The sequence below is a fragment of the Lathyrus oleraceus genome, chromosome 1, assembly GCF_024323335.1.
Source record: "Lathyrus oleraceus cultivar Zhongwan6 chromosome 1, CAAS_Psat_ZW6_1.0, whole genome shotgun sequence".
NCBI classification, from domain to species: domain Eukaryota; kingdom Viridiplantae; phylum Streptophyta; class Magnoliopsida; order Fabales; family Fabaceae; genus Lathyrus; species Lathyrus oleraceus.
Window position 1 is genome coordinate 392,054,938 of NC_066579.1, and position 14,722 is coordinate 392,069,659.

The window sequence follows — 14,722 nt, forward strand, 5'->3', positions numbered from 1 at the left end:
CAGGAGCTAGTCTTGATGGAGATGGGCTTAAAGATGCCATCTAGGAAGTTTGATGATGAGAGCTTCAGAGTACGTCGTACGTTAGAAGATATCTGAAGTCATGGGTGCCACCGGGTCATACGCCAGACCGTATAGTGAGTCATTCATTAGGCTGTCGACTTCACTGGGGAGTAGAATGGGTCATACGCCGCTGGAGATAACAGATCAGAATGGATCATGCGCTAGATCGTATCTGAGTTGCAGAATGGGCCGTCTGTTAGGCTGTATCCGACGAAAAGTAGTCGTACGCTAGACTACACCTCGAGATGTACCGTACGCTAGGTAGTATCTGAGGAATGAAGATCCGAATGGGTCGTATCGGACTTGTTGGAGGAGTAATATGTTGTGCCGAGTCAAAATGAGATAAGAATCCGAATGAGTCATACACTGCTGGGGATAAAGGATCAGAATGGACCGTACGTTAGATCGTATCTGAGTTGCGGAACGAGCCGTCCGTTAGGCTGTATCGTTACTGGGGGTGAGGGATCAGAATGGATCGTATGCTAGATTGTATCTGAGTTGTAGACTGAGCCGTCCGTTAGGCTATACCTGGTGATGAAGGGGGGTAGTCATACGCCAGACTACACTTCAGAATGTACCGTACGCTAGGTAGCATTTGAGGGGATGAACATCCAAGCGGGTCGTAAGCTAGACCGTCTCTGAGTAGCAGAACGAGCCGTCCGTTAGGCCGAATCTGATGATGAAGGGGGGTAGTCATACGCCAGACTACACTTCAGAATGTACCGTACGCTAGGTAGCATCTGAGGCCTTGAAGGTCCAAGTGGGTCGTATGCTAGACCGTATTGGAGTTGTTGAAGGTCGGAATGGATCGTACGTTAGATCGCATCTGAGTTGAAAGAGTCATATGTTGAGCTGAATCAGCATGAACCGTACGCTAGGCTGTATCTGATAGTATTTGTATATGTTGTATTTGCAATAAATGTCTGGGATGGGCTTATAGATGCCATCACTAGGAGGACGTCAGGATGAATGTTGACATGGAGTATATCTGAAAGATGTATCTGAAGAAGAAAGTAGTCGTACACTAGACTACACCTCGGAATATACCGTACGCTAGGCAGTATCTGAGGGATATAGTTGAATCTTGAAAGTAATTGATAAAGATGTCCGTCTGAATGGACCTTTGTTTTGACTGTGTCAGGAGGATAATTGACTGGGGAAAATAAATCTCAATCTTCTGGTTGGGAGATACTGGTATCGATGACCCTTTCTTAGCCGGAGATGCTTGATTTCTGTCTGATGGTAGAAATGTTCAATAGAAACCCGACTGGGGGTGGAATAGATGACCCATTTGTCTAGTAATGCCACTCTCTTCTGGGAATGACTGGCTTTGCTGGGGAATAGGATTGGCAACGGATTCATTGGAAAGCATGATTAGACCTTCTCCTCGATCCTGAAGCCTAGTAGCAATCGCTATTTCTATTTTATGCACGCATTTTTGGTAAACATCGATCATATCCAAATGCATATATTAATTCGAATTAAATCAATGGACGTTTATGCAAACAAAACAGAGAAAGTAAAACAAGAGCATTTTTTTTTTCGAAACTAAAATTATATTGATTTCGAAAGAGGGCCTATAAACAGGCAATTTGTGTACAAGGAGACAAAAATCCTAGTAAGAGGAAATTGTCAAGAAAACAAAGAGAAAGCTATGCCGAAAACGTCCTATTGACTTTAATTCCACTACTGCCATTATGTCTTCAAGCCTCTCATCTCTTGCTGTCGGATAGAAGTGATTGGCTTGTTCAGTCCCTTGAACTTGGTTGAAGCAGTCTGAGAACGGGACATAGTCATACGCTTTGATCCCTAATTTTTGCCTGGACCGCCTTTTCAGGTTTTCAGTCCACCAGGATACCCCTTTTTGCCCAAGCCGCCTTTTCAGGTTTTCGACTTGCCGGGTGCACATTTTTTTATGTTTATCCCTAATTTTTGCCCGAACCTTTTTTGGTTCGCCGGGATGCCCTTACTTTTGCCTAGGTATGTCGACCTAGCAGATCTCTTTTATGCGTAGTATTTTTTGACTATGTCTGCGTTCACGGGATGTGGGAAGTCTTCGCCGTCCATTGTAGCTAGTATCATGGCTCCACCAGAGAATACCTTCTTAACTACAAATGGCCCTTCGTATGTGGGAGTCCATTTGCCTCTGGGATCACCTTGTGGTAGAACGATACGCTTGATCACCAAGTCGCCAATTTGATACACCTGTCTCTTGACTCTTTTGTTAAATGCCTGGGTCATGCGTTTCTGATATATCTGTCCATGACAAACAGCCGCAAGTCTCTTCTCATCAATCAAGTTTATCTGATCGAGTCGAGTCTGAATCCATTCATCTTCATCTAAGCCCGCCTCTTTCATGATTCTTAGAGAGGGAATCTGAACTTCCACTGGTAAAACGGCTTCCATTCCGTAGACTAAAGAGAAAGGAGTTGCTCCTGTCGAAGTGCGTACTGAAGTGCGATAACCGTGAAGAGCAAACGGTAACATCTCATGCCAGTCTTTATACGTCACCGTCATCTTTTGTATGATCTTCTTGATATTCTTATTAGCAGCTTCTACAGCGCCATTCATCTTTGGTCGGTACGGAGAAGAGTTATGGTGTTTTACGTTGAACTGCGTGCAGAGTTCAGTAATCATCTTGTTGTTCAAATTAGTACCATTGTCGGTGATAATCCTTTCAGGGATACCATACCGACAAATAAGACTATTCTTGATGAACCGTGCCACCACATTCTTGGTGACAGAAGCAAATGAGGCGGCCTCTACCCACTTTGTAAAGTAATCAATAGCGACAAGGATGAAGCGATGTCCGTTAGAAGCAGTAGGTTTAATCTCCCCAATCATATCAATGCCCCACATTGCAAAGGGCCAAGGTGCGGTCAACACGTTCAATGGAGCAGGAGGTGCATGTACTTTATTCGCATATATCTGGCACTTGTGACAGGTTCTGGAGTGATGGTGGCAATCAGCTTCCATGGTAGACCAATAATACCCTGATCTCAGAATCTTCTTGGCCATCGTATGTCCACTAGAATGAGTCCCAAAAATACCGTTGTGCATATCTTCCATAATCTCTTCTGCTTCCTTTTTATCCACACAGCGAAGCAAAGTTGAGTCATGATTACGTTTGTATAATACTCCATTACTCAGAAAGAACTTAGCGGAGAACTTCCTCAGGAATTTTTTGTCATTGATGGATGCCCCTTCAGGGTATTCCTGAGCTTCTAAATATCTTTTTACTTCGTGGAACCAAGGTTTCTCCTCTACTCCATCAGCGTTAAGTTCATAACAATACGCTGGTTCATCTAACCGTTCAATGGTGATCATGGGAGCTTCGCTGCCCCATCTGACTCTGAACATAGATGACATGGTAGCCAATGCGTCTGCCAACTGATTCTCTTCTCGTGGAATGTGTTCGAATGTAATCTCTTCGAAGTATGGGATTAATGTTAACACCCGCTCTCGATAAGGGATGAGATTCAGATGTTTAGTGTCCCATTCTCCTTTGATCTGACTGACTACTAGTGCTGAGTCTCCGTACACACTCAAAAACTTGACCCGCCGGTCTATAGCAGCCTTGAGTCCCAAAATACATGCTTCATACTCAACCATATTATTGGTACAATGAAAACATAGTCTAGCAGTGAAAGGCATATGGTAACTGATCTCACCTGATCAGGAGGGCCTTCCAAGGTCTTGGTGAATGGGCCGGATAATGAAATGAGAGGGGGGTGTACCTGCAAGGTGCTCCAATGCTTAAGTCAGAAAAGGTACAGAATGAGGTTATCAGAGTGTGAGTTAGAATACCTGCCCCTTTGCCATGAAAGGGGTATTTATAGTGAGCCCCCAGCGCTGGGCCAAGGCTCCTAATGGGCTGGATTAGCTAGGCCCAAGGAGGAGCTGCCAGGGGACGCGTAAGAAGCGTTAAGACCTAGACCAAAGTCTGCCCCCTGGTCCAACTGCCCCTATCCCTAAGGCGACAATATAGGGGAGTTGGGTGACGTGGTGAGTGGGATGCCGTTAGGGCTCTGCCCGACACAACTGAGGTGCCCGCGACGTGGGTTGACGGTGAGTGGATGGAGATCGTATGAGGAGGACCCGCTCGCTGTCCGACACGTGTTTAAGGGGCCGGGGAGACGTTCGTCGGGCGGACTGTCGTCCACCTGACGTGTCCTCGTGGTCGTGTGGACATGGCCGTTTGGACGTGGGCTTGGCGAGCATTGGGCCGTGCCGTGCCTAGGGTCATGGCCCAGTCCGGAACAGGAGCCCCCCAAGTCGAGTCTCTGAGCCAGAGGGATGACTTATGTTTCAACTAAGGGTTCCCCGAGACGATGGGGAAGCTTGATCGTTAGACAGGCGAGGTCGTACCAGACCTATTCATGACCGACCCTTTCTTCGGGAATGTCGGGGATGGAGGTGATCGGTTGATCTGCGCCTTCCTTGTAGTAAACGTGGGTATGACGCGGGGAGGTGGCGTCTTGGTGAGTCGGGGAGACGGATAGGTGCTCGGGTCGTTTCAGCTTCTCATCTTTGACAGACGTGTCTCAGAATTAGTGGGGTCGCTTCGTTTCGCGTGCAAAGACGGCGTAGGCGGGCTAGGCAATGATGACCTAGCGTGTTGGTCCACGTGCCAAGCCCTATAAAAAGGGGTTGAGTAACTTCATTTCCACTTTTTCTTTTTGCTCACGCGTTCATCGGAGTTCTCCACATTCTCTCTCGTTTGCTCTCTCAACCGTCTGGACCGCCGTCTCCGCCCGTCCTCCTATCTGAACCACCGTCTTCTGCTCGGACACCACCGTACCTTTTCAACTTAACTATGTCAGGTATGATTTTCCACTGTGACCCATTCTTTTTCCTTGTTGTTTTCTGTCAAACGCATGCTATTTTCGTAGAAATGTGGTTAGGTTTAACTTAGGGACAGTGTAGTGGACTGTAGGTGTATATTAGATGGTAGAAAATAGGGTTGGGATCCTACTGTACCGGGCATAAACTTCATATGCCGGGCAACACTTGCATAGGTTGTATGAAGTTTATGCCCGGTCTCCATAGAATGCGCGCGCCACCGAGTTGAGCACGGTTAGTGTCCGTCGCCGCTACGCCCTTTCACTTGACCTGCGGTGGAAGGGTGGATTTGATACGACGTCGAATTCACTCTTTCTGTCTGCGTTTCAGGTGCTACCGGGCGCTTACGACCGAGGAGGGAAGATTCTGGGTCCTCCACCGACGACGCGACAATCGCTCGTCTCCCTGTCGGGGATGGGAGTGTCCGAGATGGTACCGAACACGCCTCCTCTTCCGGGCAGGTCGACTTCTCCTGGGTTGCGGACGAGCCCTTGGAGGAGGAATCAGACTTCTGTGACGAGGCCATCACTGCTCACGCTATGGTCGAGACCATAAGCCTGGAGGATCCACCAAACTGGTATTGTTGCGCCCCCAAGGAAGAAGACCGCATTTGTCATCATTTCCCGGGGAAGCAGTTCACCATGTATGAATTTGCTTTTCGCGAGGCGGGGATTAGACTGCCCTTCAACTCCTTCCAGATGTCGGTCTTCAAGTGGCTCCGGCTGGCGCCGTCCCAACTACATCCTAATGCTCTCGCATTTATGCGGGCATTCGAGTTAGTTTGCCAGTTCCTCGGCATTGGTTGCACCCGGGCTCTCTTCTTCCACGTTTTCCATCTCCAGAGGTCCGGTTCCCGTGGTCGCCACAGTTGGGTTTCTTTCAAGCAGCCCGTGCGTCTGTTCAAGACGTACGAGGATTCTGTTCGCCATTTCAAAAGCCGGTGGTACGTGGTGATGCCGATTACCCGGGCTGCCCTTCACTCTCTATACTACTATCAACGGGAACCCAACGGGGAGGAGACGCTGATGTCGAAGATACCGCTGAGGTGGCAGCGTGATCATTTCGATCTCTCCACGGCGCATTACCGGGTCAAGTACGCGATGCTCGGCGAGGAGGATAGGCTCGCGTACAAGAAGTTGGTCGATTACGTGCAGAGCTTCAGCTTGGGGTTCTGGGCGAATCGACAGGGCGTGCCCTACCTGGATGAGGCCGGGGAGCTAATCACCGAGACGCGTTATGTCAATACGAAGGCTCTGCTCGAGTGTGATACCGAGGAGGAAGCTCTGGCGTTATTGAGTAGGCAGACTTTGTTTAGCCTTTTATTTCTGTTTTTGCCCGTTTCGGTCGCTAATGTTTGTGTGTAATTTATTTGCAGGTGCCATGCCCAATGCTCGTGATCGGGTGCTGAAGCTAGCGAATCAGGTCGGCGCTCCTGATCGGGTGCCCAAGAAGAAGAAGAAACCTGTGGCCCGTGTCTCGGGGACTGCTGGCGATGCCGGGGTCGGTCCCTCGCAGGCGGCGAGCGTGATTCCTTCCTCTCCTCCTCGATCTAACCCGATCAACATTCCTGACAGCAGCCCGTCGCCAGCGGCTTCTCCCCTCCATAAACGGAAGCGTCCGGCTGGGCCTCTCACCAGGTCGTCTCCAGGAAGTCCGCATGGACCGGGCAGCTATCTTCTACCTCCCTGCTATGTGGAGCGGTCGTTCTTCAAGGCCGAGGAGTCGATTGTTGTGCCTGCGCCTGAGGCCAAGGCGATTCTGGACCAGGACGCTGCTGCCCGGAGAAAAGATCTGGCCAGGGATATTGCTGCTGTCATCCGGGTGATGGAGACGGCCATGGTTATGACCGACGCTTCGGTCTCCACCGCCTCGCTGGAGGATGCCCTTTTGCAGGTTCGGACAGAGAAGGAAAGACTATCCAAAGATCTGTCGGACTACAAAGAAGAGCATCAGCTGCAGGAAGGGCTGAGCCAGAAGCTGGAGGAGGTGGAAAAGGAGAGGGACCAGTTGAAGGCTGCTGTGGCGAGCTTGGAAGAGCAGGTGGTCGACCATCAGAAGCTGACCGAGGACAACGCTGGCCTACGGGCTCAGGTTGAGTCCCTCGAGGGAAAGGTCCGTCCTCTGGCAGATGAGACCGAGGAGGAACGCGCCCTTGGTTCGCGCGGTGAGCTGCTAGGGCATATTCGGACTCTCAACCAAGATCTCGTGGCCTGCTTCAAAGAGGGTTTCGACAATGCTGTCGAGCAGCTCGGGCTTCTGAACCCTGGGTTGGTGACAGCAGGGTCGGCCTATAACTACTGCGTCCGGGATGGTGAGATTGTCTGCCCGTTTGAAGTGGAGGAGGAGCTGGGGGGAGAAAAAGAAGAAGAAGAAGAGGATGAAGAGGTGCTCCGAGCGGAGTCTTAGTTTTTTTTTTTTTTTTTGATTTCAGTTATCATGGCCTGCGTGCCTTATGTATTTTGGCCTTCGGGCGTTTGTAATATGGCCTTCGGGTGTACTTGGCTTCGGCCGCTCTAATATATGAATATTCATTGTGCTCGTTTGTGTTTGATAGTTGTTTGTATGAATTCGTGCTCTGCTCGACTTTGTTAATCTCCTCGGTTTAGGGAACCGACGAAGTGTCGGGCTTTGTGCCCGTGGGTATCGAAACCCGGGTCCGTTGTTCGAACCCTGGTCCCGAGGCTTGGGCCCTCCCATCGCGAGCTGGGTGCCCTGCCAGTCCTGGTACTTCGACGTTGAGTCTTGGTCAAGATCTCAACCGTCGGGGAGGGTTGTGTGTGTTATGTGACCCCGGATCGTTCCCGGGTCTCGTGGTTCCTCCCTGGGGTTTTGGGGACGAAGAGCGTGGTCGTACCTTCCACGTCTCCCCGTGGTGTATTTAGTTGTAATACTGTCTAAGTTTTTCTGCGTTCCATGGTCGAGCGAGTTGTTCTCCTTGTAGGTTTTCTAGGTAATAGGCCCCGTTGCTCGTTTTGTCGCGGACGCGGTAAGGACCTTCCCAGTTGGCCGCCAGTTTGCCCTCTCTCGGGTTTTTCTGGTTTCTTCTGAGGACCAGGGTGCCGACCTGGAACTCTCTTTTTATGACTTTCGCGTCATGGCGTAGTGCTATTTTTTGTTTGAGGGTCGTTTCCCTGAGAGCTGCTTCGGAGCGTATCTCCTCGACTAGGTCGAGCTCGGCTCTAAGGGTTTCATCGTTCATTTCCTCGTCTAGGGGCTCCTCCGTCCTCCTCGTTGGCGCCCGTATCTCCACCGGGATGACTGCTTCGGTGCCGTAAGTTAGTCGGAACGGGGTTTCCCCGGTGGTAGAATGTGGTGTCGTGCGGTAGGCCCATAGCACGCTATGTAGCTCCTCGACCCATGCCCTCTTTGCCTCACCGAGTCTGCGTTTTAGGCCACGTAAGATTACCCTGTTGGCCGCCTCTGCTTGCCCGTTCGTCTGCGGATGCTCGACAGACGTGAAATGCTGTGTGGTGCCCAGGCTGGCGACGAAGTCCTGGAATCCTCCGTCCGTGAATTGTGTCCCGTTGTCTGTGACAAGTGCCAGGGGTATACCGAACCGAGCGAGGATGTTGCGTTTGAAGAACCGGAGAATGTTCTGCGCGGTTATTTTAGCCAGTGCCTCCGCCTCGATCCATTTGGTGAAGTAATCCACCCCGACGATGAGGTATTTATTCTGATATGATCCGGTGACGAAGGGTCCGAGGATGTCCATGCCCCACCACGCGAAGGGCCATGGGGAAGACAATGATTTGAGGTCGTTCGGGGGCGCGAGATGCATGTCGGCATGTCGTTGGCATTTGTCACATCTTTTGACGTGCTCTTTCGAATCGTTTTGCATGGTCGGCCAGTAGTAGCCTGCTCGAAGGGCTTTTCGTGCGAGCGATCGCCCGCCGAGGTGTTGAGCGTTAATTCCCGGTGTATTTCTCCAAGTATGTCGGGGACTTTCTCTTCCTCGACGCATTTGAGTAGTGGGATGGAGAATCCTCTCCGGTAGAGTTTGCCTTCGAGGAGTACGTACGAGCATGCGCGTCGTTTGACAGTGGTCGCCTCTTTCGGGTCAGCCGGGAGTTCGTCTCGTGTGAGGTAATTGTAGATGGGTGTCATCCAACAGTGGGCATCTCCAATAGCGTTGACCTCGAGTGGGGGCGGTAGTTTGTCGATGCTGGGCCGCGGGAGAATTTCTTGGATTACTGATTTATTCCCACCCTTTTTCCTCGTGCTGGCTAGTTTCGAGAGAACGTCTGCCCGTGTGTTGTGTTCGCGGGGTATGTGTTGAACTTCCCATTTTTCAAATCTATCAAGTTTTTCTTTGACGAGGGACAAGTACCCGAGGAGGTTGTCGTTCTTGGTTTGGTATTCTCCTCGCACTTGTGAGGCCACGAGCTGGGAGTCGGTGGATATTTTTACCTCTTTTGCTCCCAGGTCCTCGGCTAACCTCAGGCCTGCGAGGAAGGCTTCGTATTCGGCTTGGTTGTTTGATGTTGGGAACGCTAGCGCTAACGATACCTCTATCAGGATCCCTTCTTCATTTTCGAGGATGATCCCGGCCCCGCTGCCTGATGTGCTAGAGGCGCCATCGACGAAGATCGTCCATTTGTGGGCGCTTTCTGCTGGAGTCGGGCAGTGGGTCATCTCCGCGACGAAGTCGGCCAGCGCCTGAGCTTTCAAGGCTTTCCTACTTTCGTATTGTATGTCGAATTCGGAGAGTTCTAGTGACCACTTGAGCATCCTCCCGGCCATATCCGGGCGCCCGAGCAGCTGTTTGATTGGCTGGTCGGTCCTCACCTTTATCGTGTGTGCGAGGAAATAATATCGTAGTCTCCTCGCTGTGTTGATGAGGGCCAGGGCGACCTTTTCGATTTGCTGATATCGGAGCTCGGGACCTTGGAGTGCTTTACTCGTAAAATAGATGGGCTTTTGTCCTTCGTCGGTTTCTCTTATTAGAACGGCGCTGACGGCCTCGGTCGCCACGGATAGGTATAAGTATAGGGTTTCCTTTTCTGATGGCCGTGATAAGACCGGGGGTTGGGACAGAACTTTCTTTAGATGGAGTAGCGCTTGCTCACATTCATCGGTCCAGTCGAAGGTAGCCTCTTTGCGAAGGAGTCTGAAGAATGGCAATGCGTGCGGGGCGGACTTGGCGATGAAACGGGAGAGTGAGGCGAGCACTCCATTGAGCGACTGGATCGATTTTTTGGTTTTCGGGGTCGGAAACTCCGAGAATGCCCGGCATTTGTCGGGGTTGGCCTCGATCCCTCTTTCGGTGAGATAGAAACCGAGGAACTTGCCTGCCCGGACTCCGAACGTGCATTTCTCGGGGTTGAACCTCATTTTACACTGTCTCGCCTGCTCGAATACCTTCGTAAGGTGTCGAGCATGGGTTATCTCTTCGTGTGATTTGACGATCATGTCGTCCATGTATACTTCGAGCATGTCCCCTATTTCGTCCTTGAAGACTTTGTTCATCATGCGTTGGTATGTAGCGCCAGCGTTCTTGAGCCCGAACGGCATCACGTTGTAATAGTAATTGCCCGTTGGGGTCATGAACGTTGTGTGTTTCTTGTCTGCGGGCGACATAGGGATCTGGTTGTATCCACTATATGCGTCCATGAAGGACAAGAGTTTAAAACCTGCAGAGTTGTCAACGAGCGAGTCTATATTAGGGAGGGGGAAAGCATCTTTCGGGCAAGCCCTATTAAGATCAGTATAATCAACACACATACGCCATTTTCCATTATTTTTCTTAACGAGGACTACATTAGAGAGCCAGGTTGTGTACTGGGCTTCAGAAATAAAATTTGCCTCTAAGAGGTCTTTTACAGCTCGCTCGGCAGCCTCTGCCTTTTCGGGCGATTGCTTGCGTCTACGCTGTGCTATGGGCTTGGCTGCCCGGTCTACAGCTAGCTTATGACACGCGATCTCGGGGTCCAGCCCGGGCATTTCTGCGGCATTCCACGCGAAGAGGTCGGAGTTCTCTTTGAGGCATGCTACTAGCTCTTCTCTTGTCTCCTCGGGTAGTCCCTTACCTATCTTCACCGTCCTTTCCGGATCGTCCCCAAGAGGAATGAGTTCGAACTCCCCGTCGGGGATTGGTCGGACCGGGTGTTCGAGAGAGCGTTCCTTGGGGAACCTCCCCTCTTCGGTCTCGTCCAGCCCGATGCGACAGTCGAGGTCGATGGCGTTGACTCCTCGGGCGGGATCCTCGGTCTTGAGTTTTTTGTTATTGCAGTTGCTCTTCGTGCTGACTACGGCCTGTCCTTTTACTGCGGCGTCGTAGCATCGCCGGGCTGCTTCGATGTCACCATGGATGGTGACCACATGTCCCAATTTGGTGTAGTATTTCATCTTCAGGTGGACGGTGGATGGGACCGCAGTGAGTTCGGCCAGTGTCGGGCGTCCAAAGATGCAATTGTAGAGAGACGGACAGTCTACGACCAGGAATTGGATTTTGACTTCCCTGGCCGTTTCTTGTTCGCCGAAGGTGACGAGGAGCTCAACATATCCCCACGGTCTGGTTGTTGCTCCGTTGAATCCTTGGAGATCTGATCCGACGTAGGGGGCTAAGTTGGTCTTGTCTAGCTTCAGAGTCTTGAAGAGGTGGACGTACATGATATCCACTGAGCTCCCTTCGTCGACCAGGATGCGTCGTACGTCGAATCGGGCCCTCTTTGCTCTTATCAATAGTGGGATGGCCGAGTTCGGGGATCCGCCCGGGAGTTCCTCCAGGAAGAAGGATATTGGGTTGGATTTTCCCCGGTATTTTGTCAATGTCGCTTTCTGCTCGGGGGCAGTCAGTAGGAGTTCGTCGAACTTACGTTTGACGGAGAGGGCCGCGGATTCCCCGTTAGTTCCTCCTCCTGATATCACCAGTGTGGTAGGGAAGTCTTCCCAGGGGCTGAGTGCAGTGATCTTGCCCTCGGGCAATGGTTCGGGGAGGAAGAAATCTTCCGGTCGTGACACGCAGAGGGCCACTTGATAGGGAGAGTTGTCGGGTGGTGTGTTTTCCCGGGGTCTCTTCTTCTCTGGCTCGTCGTGTCTGGGAGCTTCGTTCTTCCTCGTATACTGCTTCAGGTGCCCCTCTTGGATTAAAATTTCTATCGCATCCTTCAGGTGGACGCAGTCTTCGGTCACGTGCCCGTGACTTCTGTGGAACCGGCAGTACTTTGATTTGTCGGTGTGGGGTTTTGGTGCAGACGGTTTTGGGAACCTGACCCTGCCCTGCTTAAATTCAGAGTTGATACATTCTGCGAGGATGCGCTCTCGAGGAGCCGTCAGTAAGGTGTACTCGCTATATCTGCCCGCGGGGCCTCTTCCTTCCCGGAGCTCGCGAGGTCTTTCTTCTCTTCGTTTGTCGCCGTTGCGACGGGAAATGCTCGTGTCCTCGCGTTTTGAGTGCTCGGTCTCCCCAGCGTTACGTCCGCTGCGGGCATTGTGTGCCACCTGCTTTTCCTCGTATCTGATGTAGGCTTGGGCTTTATGCAGGAGCTCGTTTAAGGTGCGGGGAGGCTCGATCCCTACGGCCCTGCTAAGTTCACTGCCGGGCAAGAGACCTCTCTCGAGGAGATACTTCTTCATGTGCTCGGTGGTATCTACCTCGACAGCTTCCTGGTTGAATCGCTCGATGTATGAGCGCAGTGTTTCATTCTTCTTCTGCACTATGGCTTCAAGGGTCGCCTCAGTCTTGGGGTGACGACGGGAAGCTGTAAAGTGCCGGGTGAACATGGACCTCATGACTCTCCATGACGTAATGGACTCAGGGGCCAAGCTTTTGTACCAGGCCATGGCCCCTTTCCTGAGGGTCGTTGAGAACAGTCGGCATTTGAGGTGCCCGGTTATATCATTGCGGTAGTCGAGCATCGCGTTGACGTTGTCGACGTGATCGTCGGGATCTGTCGTCCCGTCGTACACAGCTAGGTTTGGCGGTTTCTCCATGCCTTTGGGGAGCGGGGCTTCCATTATTGCCCGAGATAGGGGGCAATGCAAATCTTCCTCGTCGCTCCTTAAGGGAGACAGTTCGTTGTTGTCGGGGCTGTGCCCGCGCCTTGGTGATGTTCTCGCTCGACCACCGTCACGACGGGCGCGTGCCCTGCTGGCGTGGGGTTCGGGAGAGCGACGTCCTCGCTTCTTCGTTGGCTCCGAACGTTGTTGTATCCTACTCACCGGCTGGGGCCGGGCCTCTTGTCGTTCGGCTTCGAGGGCCACGATTCGTTCGTGCTGCTGGTGGAGCATAGAACCGGCCTGATTGAGGGCATTCACCATGGCAATCATTACGGCGTCTCCTTCAACGGGAACGGGAATGGGATGAAATGTCTCTGCCCCTAAATTGTGGGCGTGAGAGGCATCTCCGTTGTTTTGGGGCTCTGGAGACGGGGTGGATGGATGACCGTCCCGAACGTCCGCTTCATGGGATGGCGGGCCGTCGTCCATGTTGTAGTTGACGAGGGGACGGCTGTGATCGCTATGTTGTTCTCCGGCCATGTTGGAAGGACAGAAATAAATGAGCTTTTGATCCTCGTTTGACGAAGATGGGGATAGCTAGTTCCCACAGACGGCGCCACTGATCTCACCTGATCAGGAGGGCCTTCCAAGGTCTTGGTGAATGGGCCGGATAATGAAATGAGAGGGGGGTGTACCTGCAAGGTGCTCCAATGCTTAAGTCAGAAAAGGTACAGAATGAGGTTATCAGAGTGTGAGTTAGAATACCTGCCCCTTTGCCATGAAAGGGGTATTTATAGTGAGCCCCCAGCGCTGGGCCAAGGCTCCTAATGGGCTGGATTAGCTAGGCCCAAGGAGGAGCTGCCAGGGGACGCGTAAGAAGCGTTAAGACCTAGACCAAAGTCTGCCCCCTGGTCCAACTGCCCCTATCCCTAAGGCGACAATATAGGGGAGTTGGGTGACGTGGTGAGTGGGATGCCGTTAGGGCTCTGCCCGACACAACTGAGGTGCCCGCGACGTGGGTTGACGGTGAGTGGATGGAGATCGTATGAGGAGGACCCGCTCGCTGTCCGACACGTGTTTAAGGGGCCGGGGAGACGTTCGTCGGGTGGACTGTCGTCCACCTGACGTGTCCTCGTGGTCGTGTGGACATGGCCGTTTGGACGTGGGCTTGGCGAGCATTGGGCCGTGCCGTGCCTAGGGTCATGGCCCAGTCCGGAACAGTAACCCTCGGGAGAAATGATTACCACACCAACACCATTGCCCAATGCATTAGAAGACCCATCGAAAACCATAGTCCATCGGGATCCTAGTTCGGGTTCTTCATCCGGTCCAGGTTCTTCATAATCAGTAACAAGCATGACATCCTCATCTGGGAACTCAAAATTCATCGATTGGTAATCATCCACTGCTTAATGAGCCAAATGATCGGCTAGTACGCTTCCTTTGATTGCTTTCTGGGTAGTATACTGGATGTCATACTCTGTTAAGATCATCTGCCATCTTGCTATTCTTCCGGAGAGAGCGGGTTTCTCAAATATGTATTTGATAGGATCCATCTTAGAAATCAATAAAGTGGTGTGATTCAACATATACTGTCTCAGTCGGCGAGCAGCCCAGGCCAAAGCACAACAAGTTTTCTCGAGCAGTGAGTATCTTGTTTCACAGTCGGTAAACTTTTTGCTAAGGTAGTATATGGCATGCTCTTTTCGACCAGACTCGTCATGTTGTCCCAACACGCACCCCATTGAATTTTCTAACACGGTTAAATACATGATTAGAGGTCTTCCTTCAACTGGTGGCATCAGAATTGGAGGTTCTTGAAGATATTTCTTGATTTTGTCAAAAGCTTCTTGACATTCCTCATTCCATATCATCTCTTGAT

At 51.5% G+C, this 14,722-nt stretch overlaps 1 protein-coding gene across 1 annotated transcript; it reads right to left on the reverse strand.

The window, feature by feature from the left end:
* Positions 1–7,780: 7,780 nt before the first annotated feature.
* Positions 7,781–13,380, reverse strand: LOC127109838 (uncharacterized). Its single transcript, XM_051046069.1, has 2 exons — positions 8,921–13,380; positions 7,781–8,282 (listed from the first exon to the last, which is right to left on the reverse strand). Exons 1-2 carry the CDS (start codon positions 13,378–13,380, stop codon positions 7,781–7,783), a joined length of 4,962 nt encoding a protein of 1,653 aa, XP_050902026.1.
* Positions 13,381–14,722: the final 1,342 nt, after the last annotated feature.